Below are 21,703 nucleotides of genomic sequence, written 5' to 3'. Positions count from 1 at the left end.
CAACACTCCCCAAGTATTAGGCCATAATCCCCAGGACATCCTGGTGAGCAGGTCAGGTGTGGCAATACCTTCACCATCATCAAATCATCTCCAGGAAGGGCTCAGATGCATAGGCCTGGAAGGGAGGCTGGTCCTGCGCCCGGGTCAGCCACAGGGCAGAGCAGTCCTTAACAGCGTGGGGCAAACTTAAGAGTCTATGCTAAGGAAAGGTCTGGGGTGTAGAGGGTCCCCAGGGCTTACAGGAATTGGGCCTCAGCTAGTGATCACATAGTGAGTGCTGGGTAGCAAGAGGTACAGACTGGGGTCCTAAGAATACCAAGGTTTGGCCCATAAGCTCTGGGAAGCAGCTGTATAGACAGATGCCTCTGGCATTAGAGTTGGGTGGATTCCTGACATACCTACACTCAGACAGTCACTCTGTCCCATACCCTCCAAGTCCAGGGAGACAGATGTGTCACAAAGCCGTGAGGTAAGAGTGATGACTGTTTGCCATAAGGGCCCCACAGCTGTGTGCTCACACGGCACAACAGCAGACTTCCTGTCAGATCTGTGCTTCTGCCTGTGTGTGCTCGACTGTGTACAAGTGTATCCACTGTGGAAGTCAGAGGACATCTTTGTGTCCTCTTCGGGTACCACTGTATTATTTATTTGCTTGCTTGTTTGCTTATTTATTTATTTCTGAGAGTCTTTCATTGGCTTAGAACTTGCTAAGCATACACTAGTCTGGCTGGCTGGTGAGCCTCAGGGACCTGCCTGTTTTTCATCCCCTCCCCCCCACCTCCCCCCCAACAGCCTAGGGACGGGACAGTAGAGCCCTAGAAGGGATTCCCTGTTAGCTCTAGGGTCCCTGGGAGTTTGAGTAGATGTAATCTCTACTTTAGAGATAAAGAACCTGGCTGCGAGGCTCAGTTATTTGTTGGTGATTCTGCTTTGCCATGACACATTTCTCTTCACTTCATCTCCCAAGCTTCGTCTTAAAGATTCAGAAAACCAAAACAATGGGCTGGGCTCACAAGCAGCCATAGTTCATTAACATGAAAATCAGCAGGCAGCCTTATTTGTGAGATAATAGCAGTGTGATTAAGAGGTCTGTTTTAGGAAATAACTCTAACAGTATGCTAGGGTGAAAAGCTCCACCAGACTATTCCACCTCAGTTCAGTGGAAAGGCCTCCAGGGTCTGAAGCATGCTGGGAAAGTTCAGATGGTACCCAGTAACAAAGTGTGCCTGGGATTCCAATAACATAACATAATTGGAACAGGAGAAAGAAACAGTTCTCTAACAGGATGTGTCACACACATTTTTTTAAATAGTGCTTCATGGGAAATGACACCACTTCATGCTGAATCAGAAACCTAGGGAGTAAGCTGTGAACAGAAGAGTTCTAATCTGCTTGTATTTGACACTGGCTCTGTGACTACAGTGCCTCTCTTGTCTGCTTGTGGTTTAGGCTGCTTCCCACAGGGTCTTCCGCCTTGAATGCAGTATCTGCTGAACAGAAGCTGCCTGGAGCTGTCACCTTCTAAGGCCAAAGCCACCTGCTTGGACCTCTGCTGTTTTCAGTGGCTGTATCACTGTGACCTCAGACTATCGGAGCCCCCACTGGCCACTCTGCTCTCTTCCACCTCTCCCTGACCAGTGACAGCTAGCAACTGCTTCTGGACACAGCAGAATTAGCAGTCATCTTCCCCTCCACCTCCCCGCCCCCTGTCAATCAGCTGCCACATTCCACCAGGCACTTGCACACTCCTCAGCTCCCTACAACACAATGCACTGGGCACACCACCCTGGCGCTGCCACAGCCTTTAGCACCTGTCCCTGACTGCTTCTGTAGTAACGTGCTGGGCTCCAGCCCCTCCTAATCCCCATTCTCTACAAGGTCTCTGGTGCCGAGGGGCAGAGCTGGACGACGCTGGTGCCAATGCTGGCGAAAGCTTGAAGACAAGGATGCAGGGCTCACGCAGGGCTCACGGTTACCGAGTCTTCCTGCATGGATGCCGGCTCCTTTAGCTAGTTTACAAAATATTTTTTCAATTTATTTTATTTTATGTTTATGAGTACACTGTAGCTGTACAGATGGTTGTGAGCCTTCATGTGTAGTTGTTAGGAATTGAATTTAGGACCCCTGCTCGCTCTGATTGGCCCCGCTTGCTCCAAAGATTTAATTATTATTATAAATAAGTACCCTGTACCTGTCTTCAGACATCAGAAGAGGTTGTCAGATCTCATTACGGATGGTTGTGAGCCACCATGTGTTTGCTGGGATTTGAACTCAGGACCTCTGGAAGAGCAGTCAGTGCTCCTTAACCACTGAGCCATATAAAATACCTTATTCAAGTTTCAGATGTACCGGTGAGAAAACCGCAACTATCACCATTAGTTTACAGACAAGGGAAGTGATGAGACGGACATCCGGGGCCTCTAGGATCAATCCCCAGCCTCTTTACTGTTCTGCTATCTATGGTGTCATCCTACTGTCTTGCCACAAACAATAACCAACACCAGACCTCCTGCCCTCCACGAGAAAGCTGCTCCGATTGACTGGGTGGGGTGGGAGATGGGGTTGGGGGGGTAGGAGGGAGGGTCCAGTCAAGAAGCCAGTTTTTGATGAGTGTGGAGGGGAATACCTTTACTCCAAGCACTCAGTACTCATGTGAATTTAAGGCCAGCCTGGACTACACAATGAGTTCTAGGATAGCCAGGGTCACATAGGGAGACTGTCTCAAAAACAAACAAACTAACTAAAAGACCCAGTTAAAAACTATTTTGCTATTTTGTATTTGTCTGAGTTTTTTTGCCTGCACATATGCCTGTTACATCATCTCCACGGTGGTATGGCGGCCAGAGAAGACCTTAGATCCCCTAGGGCTGGAGTTTAAGATGGGCGCTGAGAGCTGAACTCGTGTCCTTGGCGAGCAGCAAGTCCTTTGACCTGCTGACATCCTTCTGCTGCCCACACGCACCCACGGTGCACCATACTCGCTACTGAAGCTTTCCTTCCCAACACGCGCTGTGTGTGTCTACACTGCGACTGCTGTCGCACCTCACAGTGCCAGGCAAACACCTCGGCTTGGATCTGAGACAACTGAACCTTATGTGTTCCTGTATACACGTTTCTTGCTCTTATGATGTAGAAAAGACAGTATTTTCCTCCTGTCATTCCATACTGTAGCAAATCATTGTATCTTTGCATTGTAATATAGTAGAATGTTTGATTTTAGAAACTGTGGTGAGTTACTGACTTTAGGTTTCATAAAAAATTGTAAAATGAATTTTAGCTTGGGAATAGGATACAATTCTCAACAGTTTATAAAATGGCTGTAAAAATAGCTCTGTCCTTTTGGCACTATGTATTTATAGTGTTCTTGGCACTGACAATTAGAAAATCAAAAGTTTCAATCAACTCTGAAAAACATCGAAGGTACTCTATCCCACAGTATCAAATATTCAGCTAATATTGAATTCTTTATATAAAATCAAGCATACCCATTCATTAGTATATAAATTTGCCTTCATCTTTAATAAATAGTAAATAAAATATAAACGTTGAAGAACTGTCTTTGAATAAATTTGCTCATAACTTAGTATTAGTAAATGCTTAATTTATATACCTATTTTATACATATGTACACTTGTGGCTTAGGTGAGGGAGCGGGGGGCAGGGGCAGTGGTTAAAGCATCTGCTGTGCAAATGGGGGGCCTGGAGTCAGAGCCCTAGAGCCCGTGGCACCCCACCTAGAATGCCAGACTCAGGAGGCAGAGACAGGGATCTCCCAGGGACACGCTACCTAGTAAGACTAGCTGTATCTGCAAGCTTTGGCTTTGTAAGACCTTACCTCTAATCAAGGAAGATCCTGACATCAACACTGGGTCTCTACATGTATCAGCACACAACGTGTATGCATACCATACCGCCTTCACGTGTGCACCCGTACATATGAACACATATATACACGCATGCAAACATATCACATACACATACACATGGAAAGAAGAAAAGGGGGGGATTTGATCTAGTAAAAAGAGGTTACAATGGAAAACTTCAAGAGGTCTGGCTCCTAAAGCCCCCTTCACCATTCCCTGATATTTTCCCTTATTTCTTAAGGCCTTATAACAATGTCATCTTTGTAAAGCCTTCTTCCACTCAGACTTAATGGTTAATTATTAGTCTAGGAACATTTTCAGGTGTCTGCCCCCCAGGTTACGGAAGCATGACAGGGAGAGAAGGCTTCCTTAGATGACAGGTGTCACTTAAATGCTTGCAAGTATTGTGTGTAGTTCAAAAGAGACGGCAGGCGGGCATTAGAAAGTCAGAGCAGTGCTTAAGAAGGGCCATCTACGTGCGGGAGCACCCTGCACTGACCTGGGGCTGCTGGTAGGAAACTGAAATGTGCTTTGTATTATGTCCCTGCCCTTTCCGCCCCCAACTTCAGGAGAGTATCACACACTGTCAAAAAGAGGAGCTACCAAAGACAGCCATCTAACAAGCACTCCTAGAAAGTATGATGACCATTTCTGGCTTGTCAGAGAAGGAACAAAGGCAAAAAAATTAGTAGAGAAGGAAGGCTTGGAAGTCCAAGAAACAAAATGATGTTTGTTGGTAAAATGTCAAGGTCATTAGGGAAATACAGTATTTGGACTCTAAGGCGGAAATGCAAAACATAGGAATGAACGAGTGGTTTATATTTGTAGCCTGATGGCTGCAAACCCATCTGTCTTCTACAGGAAACACTGTAAATTACTTGACTATGTATTCCTCTATCTCTAGCCCTCAGTTGCCGTCTCTCAGCCACACCCACATGGGGAGGGGAGGGGAGTCCAGTTCTTGGTCTGGGTGATGCGGAAGCAAAGCACACATCAAAGGGCTGCTCTCAGAGCCTGAGAACGGTCACACCTGCCATTCCATTCCTGCGATAAGAGCCCAGGAGATGCCAAACCCAGTCAGCTTCGGTGTGGCCCACTGAGGACTCGTCACAGGCACAGAGCCATGGTCCTGGGGTTGGGAGGTAGGGAGAGAAGGGACGGAAGATTCGGAGTTAAAAAAAGTTCTCATTGGTGAGACAGCCATGGATTAATTGAAACTGTTTGGGAAGTTATTTGCATGATTAAATGAAAGCATTTCTGTGATAATGCAGTCTTCTTCACCAAGACCACAGGATATGAATTCTTGTCTTGAATGCTTATTAAAACCAAAGCACTATTGCAGAAAGCAAAGAATAAGGTAATTTCCTCTTGGTTAAGAAGACACTGGAATGGGGGGGGGGGTTTCTCAGGTTACAGTTCTGTTGATCCTCAGCTACTCTGGTTTGTGTGTGTGTGTGTGTGTGTGTGTGTGTGTGTGTGTGTGTGTGAGAGAGAGAGAGAGAGAGAGAGAGAGAGAGAGAGAGAGAGAGAGAGAGAGAGAGAAAGAGAATGTCAGTCTCATGTAGCCCAGGCTGTCTGCGGTGTGGCTGAGGATGACCTCCGCTTTCACACCCTCCTGTCTGCCTCCCTGCTGAGGTGCCAGGTGCGTGTGTCCAGGTCTAATTTGTGTGCCGCCTTGGACTGAAAGCAAGACTTCCCGTGCAGCAGGTAAGCTCTCCAGGAGCTGAGCTGGCTGCCTTGTAAACACCTGTAACCCCACCCGCTCTCTTCCTTCTGTGTGGATGGTGTAGCTGCAGTGCTTTGCTGTCTTCTGCACACTGTTCTTCCCGGATGGTCACCTTCCTGTGGACAGTCTGGGCAGAGCCATAACCAGGGCAGAGTCTGGTGGCAGCACCAGGATGCCCTGCTCCCCCCAGCACCCACTTACCAGGCCTTCTTCTTCCTCTTATGCTTGGATTCGATCATGCGAACAATGGCTTCCTCTTCATATGTGTGGCCACACATTTTATTTTTCACTGGCTTCTTCATTTCCAGCTATGATTAGGGAGACATTAGGCTTTCACAGGAATCAGAAGCGCCCACTTCCTAGTCCCCCCAGAGGCTAACTTCTCATCTTCATGGCTGTACGTATCAGCTTGCAATCAGGACATTCAGGGCTGCAGGGGCTATGCCTTTTCCCCAGGTCCTGAAGTACAAGGTTAAATCAAAGTGCTCCTAAGCCACCAACCTCCCAAGTTTGATCTCATCACTTTCCTTTGCTTCTGCCCTCGCCGTGGGGCATCAGAAAGCCCACAGGAGTCCTTCTGCCCCGGCGAAACTGACATAACTATTTTCTTTGAGGGAAAGAGGAAGCCATACCTGTGTTATGGGGCAGATGAAATTGGTTTGGCTCTGGGTCACAATCATATCTTCGTCAAATCCTTCTATCCCATCGTTCTCTCTGTCTGCATGAATGCCATCTACAGGGAGAAGGGGGCCAGTGAGTTTCCCTGGCTCAGGCAGGAAGGGTCAGACAGGGCAGGAAGTCCTTAGGCCTGCCTGACCTCAGTCCCTACACTCGGATGGATGCATGCCAACGCTTCTGCTTTTAACAGAAGTCACCAGTTCTGTCCGCTTTCAGTAAGAAACCCAAGGTCCAGGGCAGCAAAATAAGATTTCACAAAGTTCAGATAATTAATCCGTAAGGGAATACTGCTTGGTAATGGATGACATGGTCAAAGGAGTCAGAGGACCTGGTCTCTTCTGTGTCCAGTCACAGGGTTTGGGCTAGCAAGGTGACCTACTTCATAGCTTTGTGAAGAATAAAGCTTATCCACCAAGATAAATGGAGAAAACAAACAAACAAACAAACAAACACAGCACATGGCTCCTGCCTCAAGAAACAATCTGTAGACAGGACCTTCTTGTGGGCGGTTCAGAAACAGTCACTTTGGGGTATATGATTTGAACTTCTTTGAGGTCTTAGATATTATTGAGGACTCCAGGAACTTTTTAAAAATGTGAGTTGTATGCATCAGTATTTACCACAGTAGATATTAAGACTGAAGAAAACATATTTATTCTGTATTTAAAGATAATAGCACTCCCATTGCATGTCAATATAAACAACATTTTCAGTGCTCTTGACCAGTGAGCCACCTCCTTTTTTGTTTTGTTTTGTTTTTTAAAGACAGGGTTCCTCTGGATAACAGCCCTGGCTATCCTGGAATTCACTTTGTAGATCAGGCTAGCACTGAACTCACAAAGATCCCTCTACCTCTGCTCCGAAGTACTAAAATTAAAGGTGTGAGCCACTCCCAGTTCATATAAATAAAAATATAACATTTAAAAGTAATTTTATTTCCCAGAACAAATCAGAGAATGGCATCATCGCTTTGAATTTGTAAATATCTTAAATGTTTGGTATCATAGAAGGCATCTTCTAGAGACAGCTAGATTTCAGTATCTTGCTGGCATCTGGCCCCTCACAGCACCATTTTGGGGAGTCTCAAGGAGCTCATGTGAAAAAGCAAACGACATCACATTGCTGCTGTGAAGACGCTGACCTGGGGACACCTCAGCTCCTAGCCTGCACAGACAACTGCTGCACAGCTAGGGTGAGGCTGTCAACAGAGCCAACTACTCCCAAAATGTCCTTCTTCTCACTGTGTTACACCCATCCCTGACTTCTGAATGGGATGACAGGGCTGAGTGAGCTGTTTTCTGAAGACAGGCTACAGGGTGAGTCTCCCTAACCTGTAGTCTGAAATCTGTAATGTACCAAAACTTACAACATTTTACATAACGACATGACAGTAGATGTAGACAATGCCACTATGAGACTTTGCTTCATGGATACAACTAAAATATCCTATGACTTCAGAGCCTGTCTCGGCTCACGTGGTTGGTTTCTGGCGAGAATGTTCATCTATCTAATACACTGTATAAAATATTTGTCTTCAGGCTTTGTGTAGGAACTGGATGGGATATAGGTAAACTTTCTGCTTGGCTTGTATCCTAGCCTCTGGATATCTCATTATGTATATGCAAATGTTTTAAAATCCCAAACCAGAACACAGTGGTCCCAAGCATTTCAGGTAAGGGATATTTAGTCTATACCTGTCAACTGTCTGTCAGTGGTGTATTCTTTCCTCCCCTTTTCTCTCTTCTTCTTCTTCTCTTTCTTCTTTCATGTTGGTAGAATAATACAGACCTAAAACTGCTTTCTTGTCAAGAAAAACCCTTGACAGTCAGACAGAAACTCCAATGGGGTCAGAGGGATTTGTAAAGTTTTGTGTCATGGAACTACTTTGGGCTTCCCCTTAGGCCAGGTGGAGAGTGTGTGCCTGTGGATGTGTGTGTGTGTGTGTGTGTTTGTGTGTGTGTGTGTGTGCTCGCGCGTGCATGCATGCATGTACGTCCTACTGAGGCAGGGCAAGGGTATGGGGTTTTTGTTCAAGGCCATCTGGTTGGAGGTCAGAGATTCTTCCCAACTGCTCTTTTGCAGGAGTCCCCTTTATCGGACCTCTTTATTTGTATGGTAATTTCATGTCCCTAAACAAGTGCTCATTCCATAAGGTAAGGATAAAGATGCTGGACTCCCAAGCAGAACTCCAGAAACCACACACATCAGGGTACAGTGTCTGTGATCTTAGCCCTTTTCAAGGATGTAGAAAAGTATCACAGATCCTGGAAACCATTTACAGATGTGCATCTTTATCTCAAAATTGGAAATCTTTTTGAATGTCAACACAATGACTTCGAAGTTTCAGATTTTGAAAAGTTTCTGACTTCAGATGGACTAGGGATACTCAACTGCGTTTGTCTGTCCACGTAATCCCAAATCCCAAATCGGTTGTGCTTCTTCTGGCCTAAGGCACTACAGATCAGCAGTGTTTAATCCTTTATTCTAAGCAAGCTAGCTATCAACATAAAATCAATTCATGTTAAAGGCCTACACATTATATTATTTGCTTATCCTTAGTAATCATTTATTTAGTAATTAACAATATTTCATTTGGAATCTATCCCTCTATCTATCTATCTATCTATCTATCTATCTATCTATCTATCTATCTATAGGTTCTATTATATCTATTATATCTATTATTTAATAAATTATGCAGATAACTACTTGGACACTCACAGTCAGTGACAAATCAGTTATTTGCAGTCACTCTATTTTCAAAGCAAATTGCAAAAAGTCTAAAACACCTGTCAGCATTAAAATGGCGTTTAATATGTAACAGTTTGTACGTGTTTGTCTCCTGTGAGATGGAGCGGGGCTTCTGTAAACAGTGCTCACACCTCTGAAGGGCTGCCTGTCTTCTGAGCCCTGGGCTTGGCATTCACAGTACAAGAGACTCCTTAGTGACTCAGGAAAGTGGGCTATTGACTCTGAGTCCCGATTTTGTGTCTGATAGTTAAAATAAAAGTAGCTCCTTGCGAATTTCTTACAGAGTTTATTCTGAACCGATGGCAGATTTCGGACTATAAATATTACAGTGTGGAATTCACCGGAAAAATCTGTTAGATGTATTAACAGAGTTCAGCCCATGTGAAAGACTGTGGGTTTGTTGGTTATTTTCTATTTTTAAATTTCAAAAGGTGGAGGAAGCAAGAAAGCACAACTCAGATGCAAAGCCAACCGCTAGGGAGGCTGAGCGGGGAACTAAGAGATGGCAGAGATCACGAACGGGGAGGCAGCTAGCGAGAGGGGTGAACGCCAGCACTGAGTAATAGCCCACAGACCGAGAGTCTAAAAGGGGAAAGAGGGCGAGAGCGACACTCTCCACAGAGAGCGTTTCCTCACCCTCCACCTGTATTTATAGAAAGTGACATTAATGCTGGGATTCTTCAAGGTGCTCACAAAGGTCGCATCTGGCAATAAATATCACTTATGGTGGTTTACCTGATCTTGAGGCAAAACTGCATGGTGCATGTGGTAAAAGGCAGGTGGGGGGCGGGGAAGGTGCAGATCTGCCAGAACCAGACATTTGGAAAGTGGGGTTAGCTGCTACTTGAAGTCTTATTTATCCCACAACATCAAGAGGCAGACCCAGGGTGCCTGTGATTCCGGGTTCTCCAGCTGCGTCCTCTAAGCACTGCTCCTAGAGAGCTCCGTCGCCAGGGTGTCTCACTGATACTAATAACAGCTCACTTGCTGAAGACTGCTCCAGTGACTTGATATTATTTCATTTAATACTCACATAATGCTGCCTGCCCTCTTTCTCCCCTCTCTCTGTTCTCCCTCTCTATTTGTTTTCCCCTTCCCACGTGGTCTTGGCCATCCTTCCATCTTCATGTATTATATGTAAGTACACTGTAGTTGTCTTCAGACACTCCAGAAGAGGGCGTCAGATCTCATTACAGATGGTTGTGAGCCACCATGTGGTTGCTGGGATTTGAACTCAGGACCTTCAGAAGAGTAGTCAGTGCTCTTTACCACTGAGCCATCTCTCCAGTACCTCTCTTTACATTTCTAACTTCTTTTCTCTTTCTACTCTTCTAATAATAAAGCATTGAAACAAAAATAAAACTCACATAAACTCACATAATACCCACGATGGACTATATTGTTATGTCTAGCATATAGTCAAGAATAAGTCTTAAGCCCCATGATATTTAGAAGACAACTGTAGAAACTAGACCTTTAACAAAGGAGCAGCTGGATTAAGCCGATGTAATCTCCACCCCCACCCCACCCCAGATAGGGTTTCTCTGTGTAGCCCTGGCTATTCTGGAACTCCCTCTGTAGGCCAGGCTGGCCTCGAACTCAGAAATCCGCCTGCCTCTGCCTCCTGAGAGCTGAGATTAAAGGCATGCACCACCACTGCCCGGCCAATGTAATCTTTATTAAAGAATCACAAAATATTCCTGATTATGCATATGTAAGCAAGCAGCTGAGGTGTGGTGTTTTCCACACTCCTGGGTTCATGAAGTAAACCAGGCACAGAGCTAAGAATGTGTGAGCCGCCACTGTGGCTGTACTAAATGTGCACAGACCTTCTCTTGTTACTGGTCCTTAAGTAGTGCAGCGCCTCTTTTCATAGCATTCACACCAAATTAGGTATGGCGAATGAGCCCGAGATGGCTTAAGGACTCTAAGAAGGTGTGGGTTCTATGCAAACACCCTGCCATTGTGTCTGAAGTACCTGAACATTTGTGAAATTGGCTATTTCAGGCATCCCAGAGGTAACCCCTCACAGGTACTGAGGGATGGCTGAACAGACGGATACACAATGTGTTGATAGAGGCATATGTTGGCTCTTAACTTCTAACCAATGGGCAGGGCTCAGAACCCCACCCTGCATCTAGATGCCTGTGCTCAGGGACCAAGCACCATGCTGAGGAGGACAGCTTGTCAAAAACTAAGATTACAGTGGAGGGATGGACAGGGTAGGAGTTAGGGACTCAAATATGATTGGTTGACTGATGTTTTCCCTATCCTCACCTCTAAGACAGAATCTTATGTATTGGAGGATGGTCTCAAACTTACTGTAGCTAAGGATGACCCTGAACTTTTGATTATTGCCCCCACCTCCTGAGTGACAGGATTACAGTTATGAATAAACTATGTGTAGTGTATATGGTGCTGGGCTTTCTGCATGGTAGGCAAGCTATATCCCTAAGCCCTGAATTTCTTTATGTCCTATTTATTATTATATATGTGTGAGTGTATGCCACATGTACATGTGTGTTCTCAGAGGCTGGAGGAGGACATTGGATTCCCTGGAGCTGGAGTTACAGGTATAGTCGTGAGTCGGCCAAGCTCAGGTCCTCTGGAAAAACAAGAAATGCTTGTAACCCACAAACCACCTTTCCAGAGCCTGCGGTGGGGGTGGGGATACACACACACCTCCTTCCTTCTGTGCTGCCACAGAATGAACGCCAGAGGAAGGAAGCAGGAATGAGCGAAGTGTTGGAAGGAATCTTTCTAAAGCTAAATACTCATGACACACAGTTGGGGACATGACAGGGTGGGTACTGCACAGACCAAGATGTCCATTTCCAGGGTCAAAGCTGACTCACCCACTTCTCTATCACCCAGCTGCTCAAAGCTGAACGCACCGGATTCACTCTGGATGCCCTGCCTGGATCTGCCCTGTACCTCCGTTCAAGCCACGGCCACCTTCTGCCTTGACAGCAGCAGTCCCTGCCAGCAGGAGCCGAGGGCCGGGCCACACAGCGCCCTTCAGCCTCACCGACACCAGTCACCCATCCCCTGGTCTGTCTGCGAGCACGGCAAAGTCCTTCTTGTCTCCGGGTCCTTCCTTAATCTGCTGGGGGGTCTTCTTGCCTTGGCTTGTTCCACTCTTTCTTGTCATTTAAAATGTCACTTTAAATGTCATCTTGGAGAGGCCTTTTCTGAGGTACCAAGCCGAGGAAGCCACGGATGCCTAGCACAGTCACGGTGCTCTGAGGGGCACACACCCACACCCGCAGAAGCACGCGTCTTCCTTCCTCCTTCCCTGCACCTCATCTTCTCCAGCAAGACAAAGCTTTTGTGGCTTTATTATGGCTCCTACAGTCTAAAGCAGTCGTTGGCAGAGAGTAGTTGTTCAAGAAACATTAGATTGGTAATATGCTTCGCCCAAAAAGGCAGAAGATTATTTTCCCACAAGAGTATACTTGCATATATAACAGATGTGGACATACACACACACACTCACACCCTCTCAATAATTGTACATGGTATAGTCAAATAAGAGAGAACTTCACGGTAGGTCTGGGTGCAGCCCTGGACCCTGGACTACATGTCAAAGGCAGGAAGTAAATATAAGTTTTACAATTACAGTAGGCTGTGTGGTAATTACAAAGGAGAATCCAGACATGGTCTTGTGGTCACAAAATACATTTGGTTCTGGCCACACACATCCCTAGCATTAGTCACTTGTCTGTCTTCAGGCATCCCAAATTTGGCTACTAGTTAGTTTTATGCTAGTGGGGAATAAATGTTGATTGCTATGTACTTTTTCAATTAGGTCTGAACATTTTCTGAAAGCACTTTTCTCTCAAAAATAGTAGTGTATGGAGGAAATGCTATACAAATATTTGCTGCCTGCTGGGTTCTCACTTGTGCTATTCTGGGACAGCATATTTAGACAGGGTGAGCTGGTGCACAGGAGATGCAGGGGACTCCAAAAGCTCACTGATGCTAAGTCTGAAACTCAGCACTTCCAATGAGTCTGTCTTTATACTAGCTATGCCTGGGCCTGCGGGTCCTACCTAGACACTGAGCCCCAGGTCTTAGTGAGAAAGTGCTGTGACAGTGTGTGTGTGTGTGTGTGTGTTTTATGTGTGTATCTGGGGGCAGTGGGGGATGAGGGCCCTCCTATGACTTTGGAGAACCTAATTTTATACTAATTTCTTCTTGGGACTGGTGGTCTGTTCTGAATATCAGCTTAGCTGGGCTAAGCTGACACTTCCCTTCGGCAGGGGACTCAGTCTTGCTTCCCAATAGTTACCATGTCAACACAGTGCCTGCTCTGTGTGAACAGTATTTCACAATGAAAATGTGCATCATGTTCAGGTATGGCCCATGGAGCAGAGGATTTCCTACATGTTATAACCTTCACTCCCCAAGGAATGGTTGTGTAGTTGGTGTTCCTGTGGGACGTTTTAACAGTGGGTGGGGCTGTCTCTGACTCCTTTGCGTATGCTTGGGACCTTTTACTTCCTATTGGGTTACCTGTCCAGCCTTGAGATGAGAGTTTGCTCCTCGTCTTGCTGTGATTTTCTGTCATGTTCTATTGATATCCCTGGGATGCTTGCTCTTTTTGTTTTTGTTTTTTAAAGGGAAATGGAGGAGTGGATCTGGGGAAGAAGGGAGGTGTGTGTGTGTGTGTGGGGGGGGGACTGGGAGGAGTAGAGGGAGGGAAAATTGGTCAGTATGTATGTGAAGACAAAAAAAAGTCACCAAACTGGGCTGGAGAGACGGCTCAGCGGTTAAGACTGCTCTTCCAGAGGTCCTGAGTTCAATTCCCAGCAACCACATGTGGCTCACAACCATCTGTAATGGGATCTGATGCCCTCTTCTGGTATGTCTGAAGAGAGCAATGGTATACTCATATACATAAAATAAATAAATATTAAAATAAGGTCACTAAACCTACATTTCAACTAAAATATTCAGTGACCTGAGGGTAACACAATGAAATTAGAACAATTATAACATAAGACGGATCCAACAACAATTTATCAGTTATCTGTCTGTATCTATATATAAATTATAGAATTCTAGCACTGCAACTTTGACTCATTACTGCTATTATGCTGCTGCTGCTGACTGTTGAGACAGGGCCTTGCTAAACAGCTCAGGCTACTCATCAACTCTCCATCCTGCCTCAGCCTCCTTAAGTGCTGGGATCACAGTCATCCCACCTGGCCAATCATCATCACTATTTTTACCACCATTATGTACCAGGCATTGTCCTTATATTGAAAAATATAAAGATCCTAAGCCAGGGCTGGAGAATCCTGTCATGGGAGGAACATAGTTATATACACAGGAGTGCACGCGTGCACACGCACACGCACACGCACACACACAGAAGTGGCCTCATGAAAGCTGAAGACCCCTAGAGAGCAGTTCTCAAGAGAGAGCACAGACAACCTCTCAGGAGAGCGTTTTCCCTATAAGCTTCAATGAAACAGACCTTCTAACAAGAATATATGCTCTGGTTTTAAAGCTTTTAAAGAACTTCCACACAAATTCAATCTCCAATCTCCAATTTCCCTGACTCCACTTCTCAAATGCTAAGATTATAGATGTTCAGCACCATACAGATTTAACACAACTCTGCTGCCTCCTTAAACGTGAGCATTTCCTTTACTGCCACCTCAGATCAACACACTGAAGGGCGCTCGCCTGCTCTTCACACAGCCACTATCTACTGTCATCTCTGCTCTCTGTACTTGGAGAAGCCATCTCCACCCCACCCACTGCATCCTACTCCACCTCAGCCATCCTCGGCAGCCAATGGCCTTTCCTCGCCTTCCGTGCCACACTCTTAGCTTTAACTTCCTCTGGTGTGTGGGTTTTATAGGACTGCAGCGTCTCAGCAGAGACCCTGAAGATTCCTTATGGACAGGCAGCTGTGGTGCAGTCACAAGATGGAACCTGGCACAAATCCTCCTGTCAGCCCTGTACTGAAGCATTCCTAGAGGTAAGGAGAGGAGGGCTGTATAGGTGAACCTCCTCACGAGGATGGTGACTACGCCATGCTCCTCAGGAAGGTGTGATAAGTGGGGCGGGTGCCAGGCAACAAGAGCTACAGTATTTAAGAACATGGGATCTGGGGAGAGCCTGCTCGGGCCTGCCTTCTTCAATTAGCTAGTACTCCTTGGCAAGTTATCTCAACTTTCTTTGCCTCAGTCTCCTAAGCCGTAAGATGGGCTAATAGTGGTGTTTATTTCATGGAACTATATGAGGGCTAAATGAGTAGGTATGGAAAAAGGCTTTGGTGTTGCTGCTGTGTGGCTTTTGAGATGGCATGGTCTCAGGTAGCCTGGGCTGGGGCTAGCTTTGAGCTCTTATACTTGTTTTTAGATTGTATGTGTGTACACCTGTACGTGTGCACACACATGTACAGTGCATGTGTAAGCCACAGGACACCTCACTGATTCTGACTCTATCCTGAACTTGATCCTCCTGCCACCATCTCCTAAATGCTGAGATTACAACGGTGGGACATCTTACCTGACTAGGAAAGGCTCTCAGAATAGTGAATATTATAGTGCTTATTAACACTACCACTCAAATTCTCATGAAGTAAGCATTCAGTGTGGACCTATAACACATACAAGCTCAGTGAAATTGTTCCACAGAACTTGCAAGACGGGCTGGCCTGGGGTTCTACATGGGACAAACCCTTCCATGCCCTAGGCAACGGGAGGCTTAAAATTAGCCTGGCCTGCGCAGTTTGCTGACACAGCACTGTCAGCATCTTTAATCTGCTGCCTGCTTTTCCTTCCCTGGCTCTTCAACATATAGTTGATTGTCTTGCAGGAAACGAGTAAGGAGCCAGGTCATTCCTAGAAACGAGCCAACATCTTAATAACATGCAGTGCCCCCCACTTTTTTTTTTTGGTTTTTCCAGACAGAGTTTCTCTGTGTAGCCCTGGCTGTCCTGAAACTTACACTATAGACAAGGCTGGCCTTGAACTCAGAAATCCGCCTTTCTCTGCCTCCAGCGAGCCGGGATTAAAGGCGTGCCCAGCTGCATTTCCCATTTACTATAGTATCTACTAAGGGTGTCTTTTGTCTTCAGCTGGATCACATGCCATTTTGATTTCATCTACTAAATAATGTCAAAATAGAGCTTTAAAAAAACCCATCAAACCCAGTGCATTTAACTGGTGTGTGTGTGTGTGTGTGTGTGTGTGTGTATGGGGAAGCCATTCAGGTGAGACTTGGCCATGCAAGAACTGAAAAACCTTGCCACAGAAGTGTTTGTATTTGTACTTCTTAAAAGAGAGAGAGAGGTGTGGAGGTCATCTCCAGATCACTAGCCAAAAGTAGGAAATGAAAAGCACACATTCAAATCCTTTGTTTTGGGCAATAAACAAGGACTTACATACTCTACCTAACAAGAAAAGTTGGATTTGCTATCACATGAAGGTATGTTTACAGCTCTCAATTATGCAGATGTATAGAAAAGTCTACTGAAAGGAAAGACCGGAAGAAAAGCCCTTCAGGTTCATCTTCTTATCTTTGTCAAGACAGCCAAGCTACAGTCTTGTGTAGCTCAGATTGGCCGTCCACTTACTAAGTCTATGCAGCCCAGGAGGCCGTAAGTCTACTGTGATCTTCAGCCTCCTGAGTGCTGAGACTACAGGCATGCGCCCCACATCCAGCTTCATCTTTCTATGTGTTCTCACATTAGAGGCTGGGAAGCACCGGTGCCAGGCGATGTCATTCATCTTCTAAAGCTGTCAGCTCTGGCTCATCCTCCTCACTCAGTGCTGCTCTCCCAAGTCAAGCCCTTCGCAGGTCCTGTTTCCCTGCACAACACTTTTTATCACCCATCTCTCCAATCCCCCCCCCCCCTGTGACTCTCTCCTTTTTGTTTTTCAAGACAGGGTTTCTCTGTGTAGCCCTGGCTGTCCTGGAACTCACTCTGTAGACTAGGCTGGCTTCGAACTCAGAAATCCGCCTGCCTCTGCCTCCCAAGGGCTGGGATCAAGGGCGTGCACCACCACTGCCTGGCTCTCAATCTACTCTTTCTACCCCAGCTAGATTGTGCTAAAATTATTCTCTGATAGGGCAAGGCACTTCCTTGGCACCTAGAAAACCCTGAATTCCCATGACTCAAACCCAAACCCAACATCCATACCAAACTGTTTAGATTTTGTCCAAATCCGCCATGTTCATCTTTATCTTTCCCTGTGCCATCTTTCCACACCAATCCCTGACATTCTTCAAGACTCCGTTTAAGTCTCCCCTCTGTGTGGTCCTGTAGCAGAAGTGCATCCTCCTTGGGTCATCACTCCCCACCAGGCTGCAGCCTCCTCTAGGGAGAGGACTCTGTCTCCTTCATCCTCACGTTATCACGATCAGGAAGAAAGGCAGGAGCCGCATGGCGGCGGTTCAGTGAGGGCCTGGCCGCTGCGGAGACAGGAGCTGCTTACGTATAGCTCTCCTAAACTGACTCTCCTAACCCTGCATGGATCGAAGCAGGGCCTCAGATGGCTTAGCCATCTACCACAGACTCAACAAGACTAGATCTGGTGTTTGTTTGGAGGCAGGGACTCACACTGTAGTCCTGGCTTGCCTGGGACTTGCTGTGTCACCCCAGCTGGCCTTGACTGTGAGGCTCCTGAGCACTGGGATGAAAAGTGTAAAGCCGTTTTGAAGGCACGCACGTTAGAGGATGGCTACTTGCTCTTACTGTCTGAGAGCCTCATGACACCATCCAGGCCACAAGGCCGTATGTTCACGACATGCCACTCTGCCCAGAAGTCAGATGTCAGAGCACGGACCTACACAAATTAATTCCGATTCTCTTCCTTTGCCCCAGAGAAATCATATCCAGAGAAACATACATTAATCACTCTTATGAATATGTTGATGGCTTTGACCCCAGTGGCAGACTGACATTAACTAAGCCAAAGCATAGTAACTTGTACCGGTTGGTTTTCCTTTTTGAGGCAGGTCTCCCAGGCTCTAGCCTGAACACCTGGGCTCATCCCCAGAAACCCTCCCGGCGGAAGAACTAGCCCACAAGTCAGAAGAAGAACTAGCCCACAAGTCGTCCTCTGGTATCAACATGTATGCTGTGGAACGCACAGGACTCTCCCACCCTGAAGCACTCAAAAATACATATTAAAATGTAAAAAATTAAATGGCAGAGAGGAAGAATATAAAGAACGTATGAACTGTGTGGCCCATCATGTGCAGGTGACGTGATTACTGTGATGTCAGCAGGGGAATTAGCAACACTTTCTTGGACTTCTTCAGACTCTTGATAGGACCAGACAATAGTTACTAGGCTGACAGGACCGATGTTGGCAGTAGCCACATTCATTCCACTTGTCAAACTGAAACAGGATGAAATGAAGTCCAGAGACCACACTGCTTAGAAACCAGGATTTATAAACTCTCAAGTTTATGAATTGCCGAGTTTTAATTTCAGGAGGACCAGGATTATGACATATATGAACCCCTAATATTTTCTATCCTATAACATACTGAAATTTTATCCATATCATTGAATTGATTAATTATTTGAATGGATCAATTTACCCATGCATCTTAGACATTGTCCTGTCTCTGTGACGAGACACAAAGAAAAGGGATTTCATTGGGGGATTGCTTATCAGATGTTTAGGCCACCGCAGCGGCTGCCACCACCACCACCACCACCACCACCATCACCACCACCACCACCACCACCACCACCACCACCACCACCATCACCACCACCACCACCACCACCACCACCACCACCACCACCACCACCATCATGGCGGGGAGGGAACATGGCAGAAAGCATGGTGCTAGAAGAACAGTTGAGATCTACATCCTGCTGTCCAGGCGGAGGGCGTGACTGGCTCTGGCAGGTGCTTTTGAAAGTCCTAGCCCACCCCTAGTGACACACTTCCTCCAATAAGTTCACACCCTCTGACAGTTCCACTCCCAAACGTTCTTATTCCGATCACCACACAAAACACCGATCAAATGGCTATACAGAGAATTGAATTGAATACAGGAGAATTGAAGGAACAAAGCTAGCCACGGTTTGTTCCATATAGCTTCTCAGAGTGAAAGATGAATTGTATCCTAAAGGTGGCCATTTTCCTAAAGGCAGCAGGGGAACAAGAAGCGTACTAAGAAGTGCACCTGTGGCACAGCCAGTCACACCTGTCAACGGTCAGTGCAGTCCGAGGCTGGCGATTCAGGCACACATTTCCTTGCAGATCCCAGATTTACTGAGTGTCATCAGAAATACTCAGTGTAATACTTAGAAATGCCACAGATCTTTAGTAGTAACGATATATGTTTATATTTCCTTTACAATGCTATTGCGATTCCTCTTATTTTGCCCTCAAGTATGCCATGCATGCCTGTGCCCAGGGGTTGGAGGGTGCCTTAGCCCTGCAACTGGGGTTAGCTGCCATGTGGGTGCTGGGATTGAACCCAGGTCCTCTGTAAAAGTGACGAGCGTTCTCAGTCACTGAGCCGTCTCTCCAGCTCCCTTTATTTCATCATGTTTCCTTCTTCTATTTTTTGGCTAAAGAGTGTTAAGACTGAATTTTGAGTCATGTGTGGTGGCTCACACCTATAATCCCAGCACACTGAAAGATGAAGTAGGAGGACTGCTGTAAGTTTGAGGCCAGTCTGGGCTACACACTATGAGACGCTTTCAAAAAACATGCTTTGTAATCCTAGCACTCAACAAGCCGAGGCAGGAAGATCAAGAGTTCGAGACAAGGGGCTGGGGAGATGGCTCAATGCTGAGAACACTTGTTGCTTTTGCAAACAACCCATGTTGGACCCTAACCCAAAGCCACCCTCACCTCCAGGTCCCGGAGGAGCCGATGCCCCTTTACAACCTCCAATAGGAATAGATATACGCATGGCATACATATACTTAAAACACACATATTAAAAAAAAAAAAAGAGGGCTACAGAGATGGCTCAGCAGTTAAGAGCACTGACTGCTCTTCTGAAGGTAATGAGTTCAAATCCCAGCAACCACATGGTGGCTTTACAACCATCTGTAGCAAGATACGACTCTCTCTACTGGTATGTCTGAAGACAGCTACAGTGTACTTACATATAATAATAAAATCTTTGGGCCGGAGTGGGGGTGGTCCTGGAGTGAGGGGGGGGCAGAGCAAGTGGCGCTGGAGTGAGCGGAGGTCCTGAGCAACCACACGATGGCTCACAACCATCTAGCTGTACAGCTACAGTGTACTCATATGCATAAAATAAATAAATCTTTAAAAAAAAAAAGAGAGTTCGAGGTCAGCCTGGGCTACATAGTAAAGTTGTCTCAAAACAATTCCTCATAAAATATAAACAAAATAAGCAAGACCAAAACAACTAACCAAACAAAATCCCCAACTTACTTATTGTATAAAAGGTACTTAAACTTTTTCTTTTTAAAGAAATATACTCCCAAAGTATATTCATTATGGGAGAAAGCTTTTATTTTTAGATTTTTAGCCAAGTCCTGCCTGCCTTTACCGTTGAGAGTGCTGGGACGGAAGCTAGGGAGAAATTGTAAAATGTCAAAGCTTGAGGGTACAAATGTATTAAGGCTTAAACAACACCGTCGTGTCACCGTAATGTCAGCAACGCTGCCCACAGAGTAGTCTGGCTCTGATGACCAAGCGGCCAGGTCATCAGGGCAGGACCTCCCAGGCTGACCTAACACCCAGGCTATGCCTTCAGTTTGCATGGCTCCGTCTGAAGTTTAACAATAAACATCCCTCCTAAAGGGAAAATCGGCAGACAGAATGGAAGAAATAAAATGAAAGTCAGAGAGAAACAGGAGAGGGAGGAGGAAGGAAGGGGCACGGAGCACATGAGGGTGACTGACTGAAGAACTCTCGAAAGGACCCACTGAGGAAGCTTCCTAAGCTAAGCCCTTGTCCCCAAGGCTTTCCTCCGCCCCACCCCCACTTCCAGCTTCCTCACATGCACAGGAAGACACAGAACTTCATAATAAGGATCAGCTAAGGACATGGCTCTGGTGAATGTATACAATAGATGTGAGTCACTTGTTCATTTTGTAAACATGAAGAAGTCACACTTAAAACTTCAAGACATTCACGGGGCTTCCCGATACGCTTAGCACGGAACATTTAATCTTTTCCGAACTCATTCCGAGAAACATCAGGGAGAGCAAATTTTCTTGACCACCGAAAGCCTACATATTCCAGGCAGGTGATGCTAGTGGGGCAAGCGTGGGAACATGGCAGCAGCATCAACAGGCTGTGATGTCTACAGGCCTTGCCTGTGCCACAGAAGGAAGGAAACAAGAGGGGTCCAGGAAGGCATTCTAGAAGGCTCTGTCTTCTCTGGAGAACTCACTCAGGAGTCCTCAGGCGACCCCATCTTCCACTGGGGACAGGTAACACATCTTCAGTGGGCCACTGTTCTCCCATTAATCCTGAAATCTTCTCGCGGGTAGGGTCAGCTTTTACTCCTCTTTAGATCCCTTGGTATGGTACCCAGACAGGGACTCTGTGGCAGGATGTGAATTGCACCCTTACAGGGTCCTTGGTGGCTTCCAGATGCTCTGCTCATTCTATTGGTCTTGTGCAGAGAAGGAAGTCACATTTTCTGTAGGCATCCGCTTGGGGGCTGGGGGCTGGGGGCTGGGGGCTGGGAGCTGGGGGCTGGGGGTGAG

The 21,703-nt window shown here is 46.2% G+C and overlaps 1 protein-coding gene and 1 long non-coding RNA gene across 5 annotated transcripts in view; one reads left to right on the top strand and one right to left on the bottom strand.

The window, feature by feature from the left end:
- Window positions 1-21,703, bottom strand: part of Nsmce2 (NSE2 (MMS21) homolog, SMC5-SMC6 complex SUMO ligase) — a 213,814-nt gene that overhangs the window by 3,371 nt on the left and 188,740 nt on the right. For 2 of the 4 annotated variants that reach the window (XM_052161577.1, XM_052161578.1), the window contains exons 5-6: window positions 6,222-6,322; window positions 5,791-5,897 (exon numbers count right to left, since the gene is read on the bottom strand). The exons of 1 other annotated variant lie outside the window; for it this stretch is intronic. In XM_052161577.1, the coding sequence (XP_052017537.1) occupies window positions 5,791-5,897; window positions 6,222-6,322 (208 nt within the window). Of the gene's footprint in view, window positions 1-4,897; window positions 4,993-5,790; window positions 5,898-6,221; window positions 6,323-21,703 lie in introns of all 4 variants that reach the window. One more of the 4 variants, XR_007974013.1, reaches the window with a different exon arrangement.
- Window positions 11,715-18,479, top strand: LOC127668148 (uncharacterized). The gene is made up of 3 exons (XR_007974014.1): window positions 11,715-12,069; window positions 14,891-15,010; window positions 17,994-18,479. It is a non-coding gene; the product is annotated as an uncharacterized LOC127668148 (long non-coding RNA).

The sequence above is a fragment of the Apodemus sylvaticus genome, chromosome 17, assembly GCF_947179515.1.
Source record: "Apodemus sylvaticus chromosome 17, mApoSyl1.1, whole genome shotgun sequence".
Lineage (NCBI taxonomy): Eukaryota > Metazoa > Chordata > Mammalia > Rodentia > Muridae > Apodemus > Apodemus sylvaticus.
Note: the sequence above shows the minus strand (reverse complement) of the source record. Positions and strands in the feature narration are given on the sequence as shown.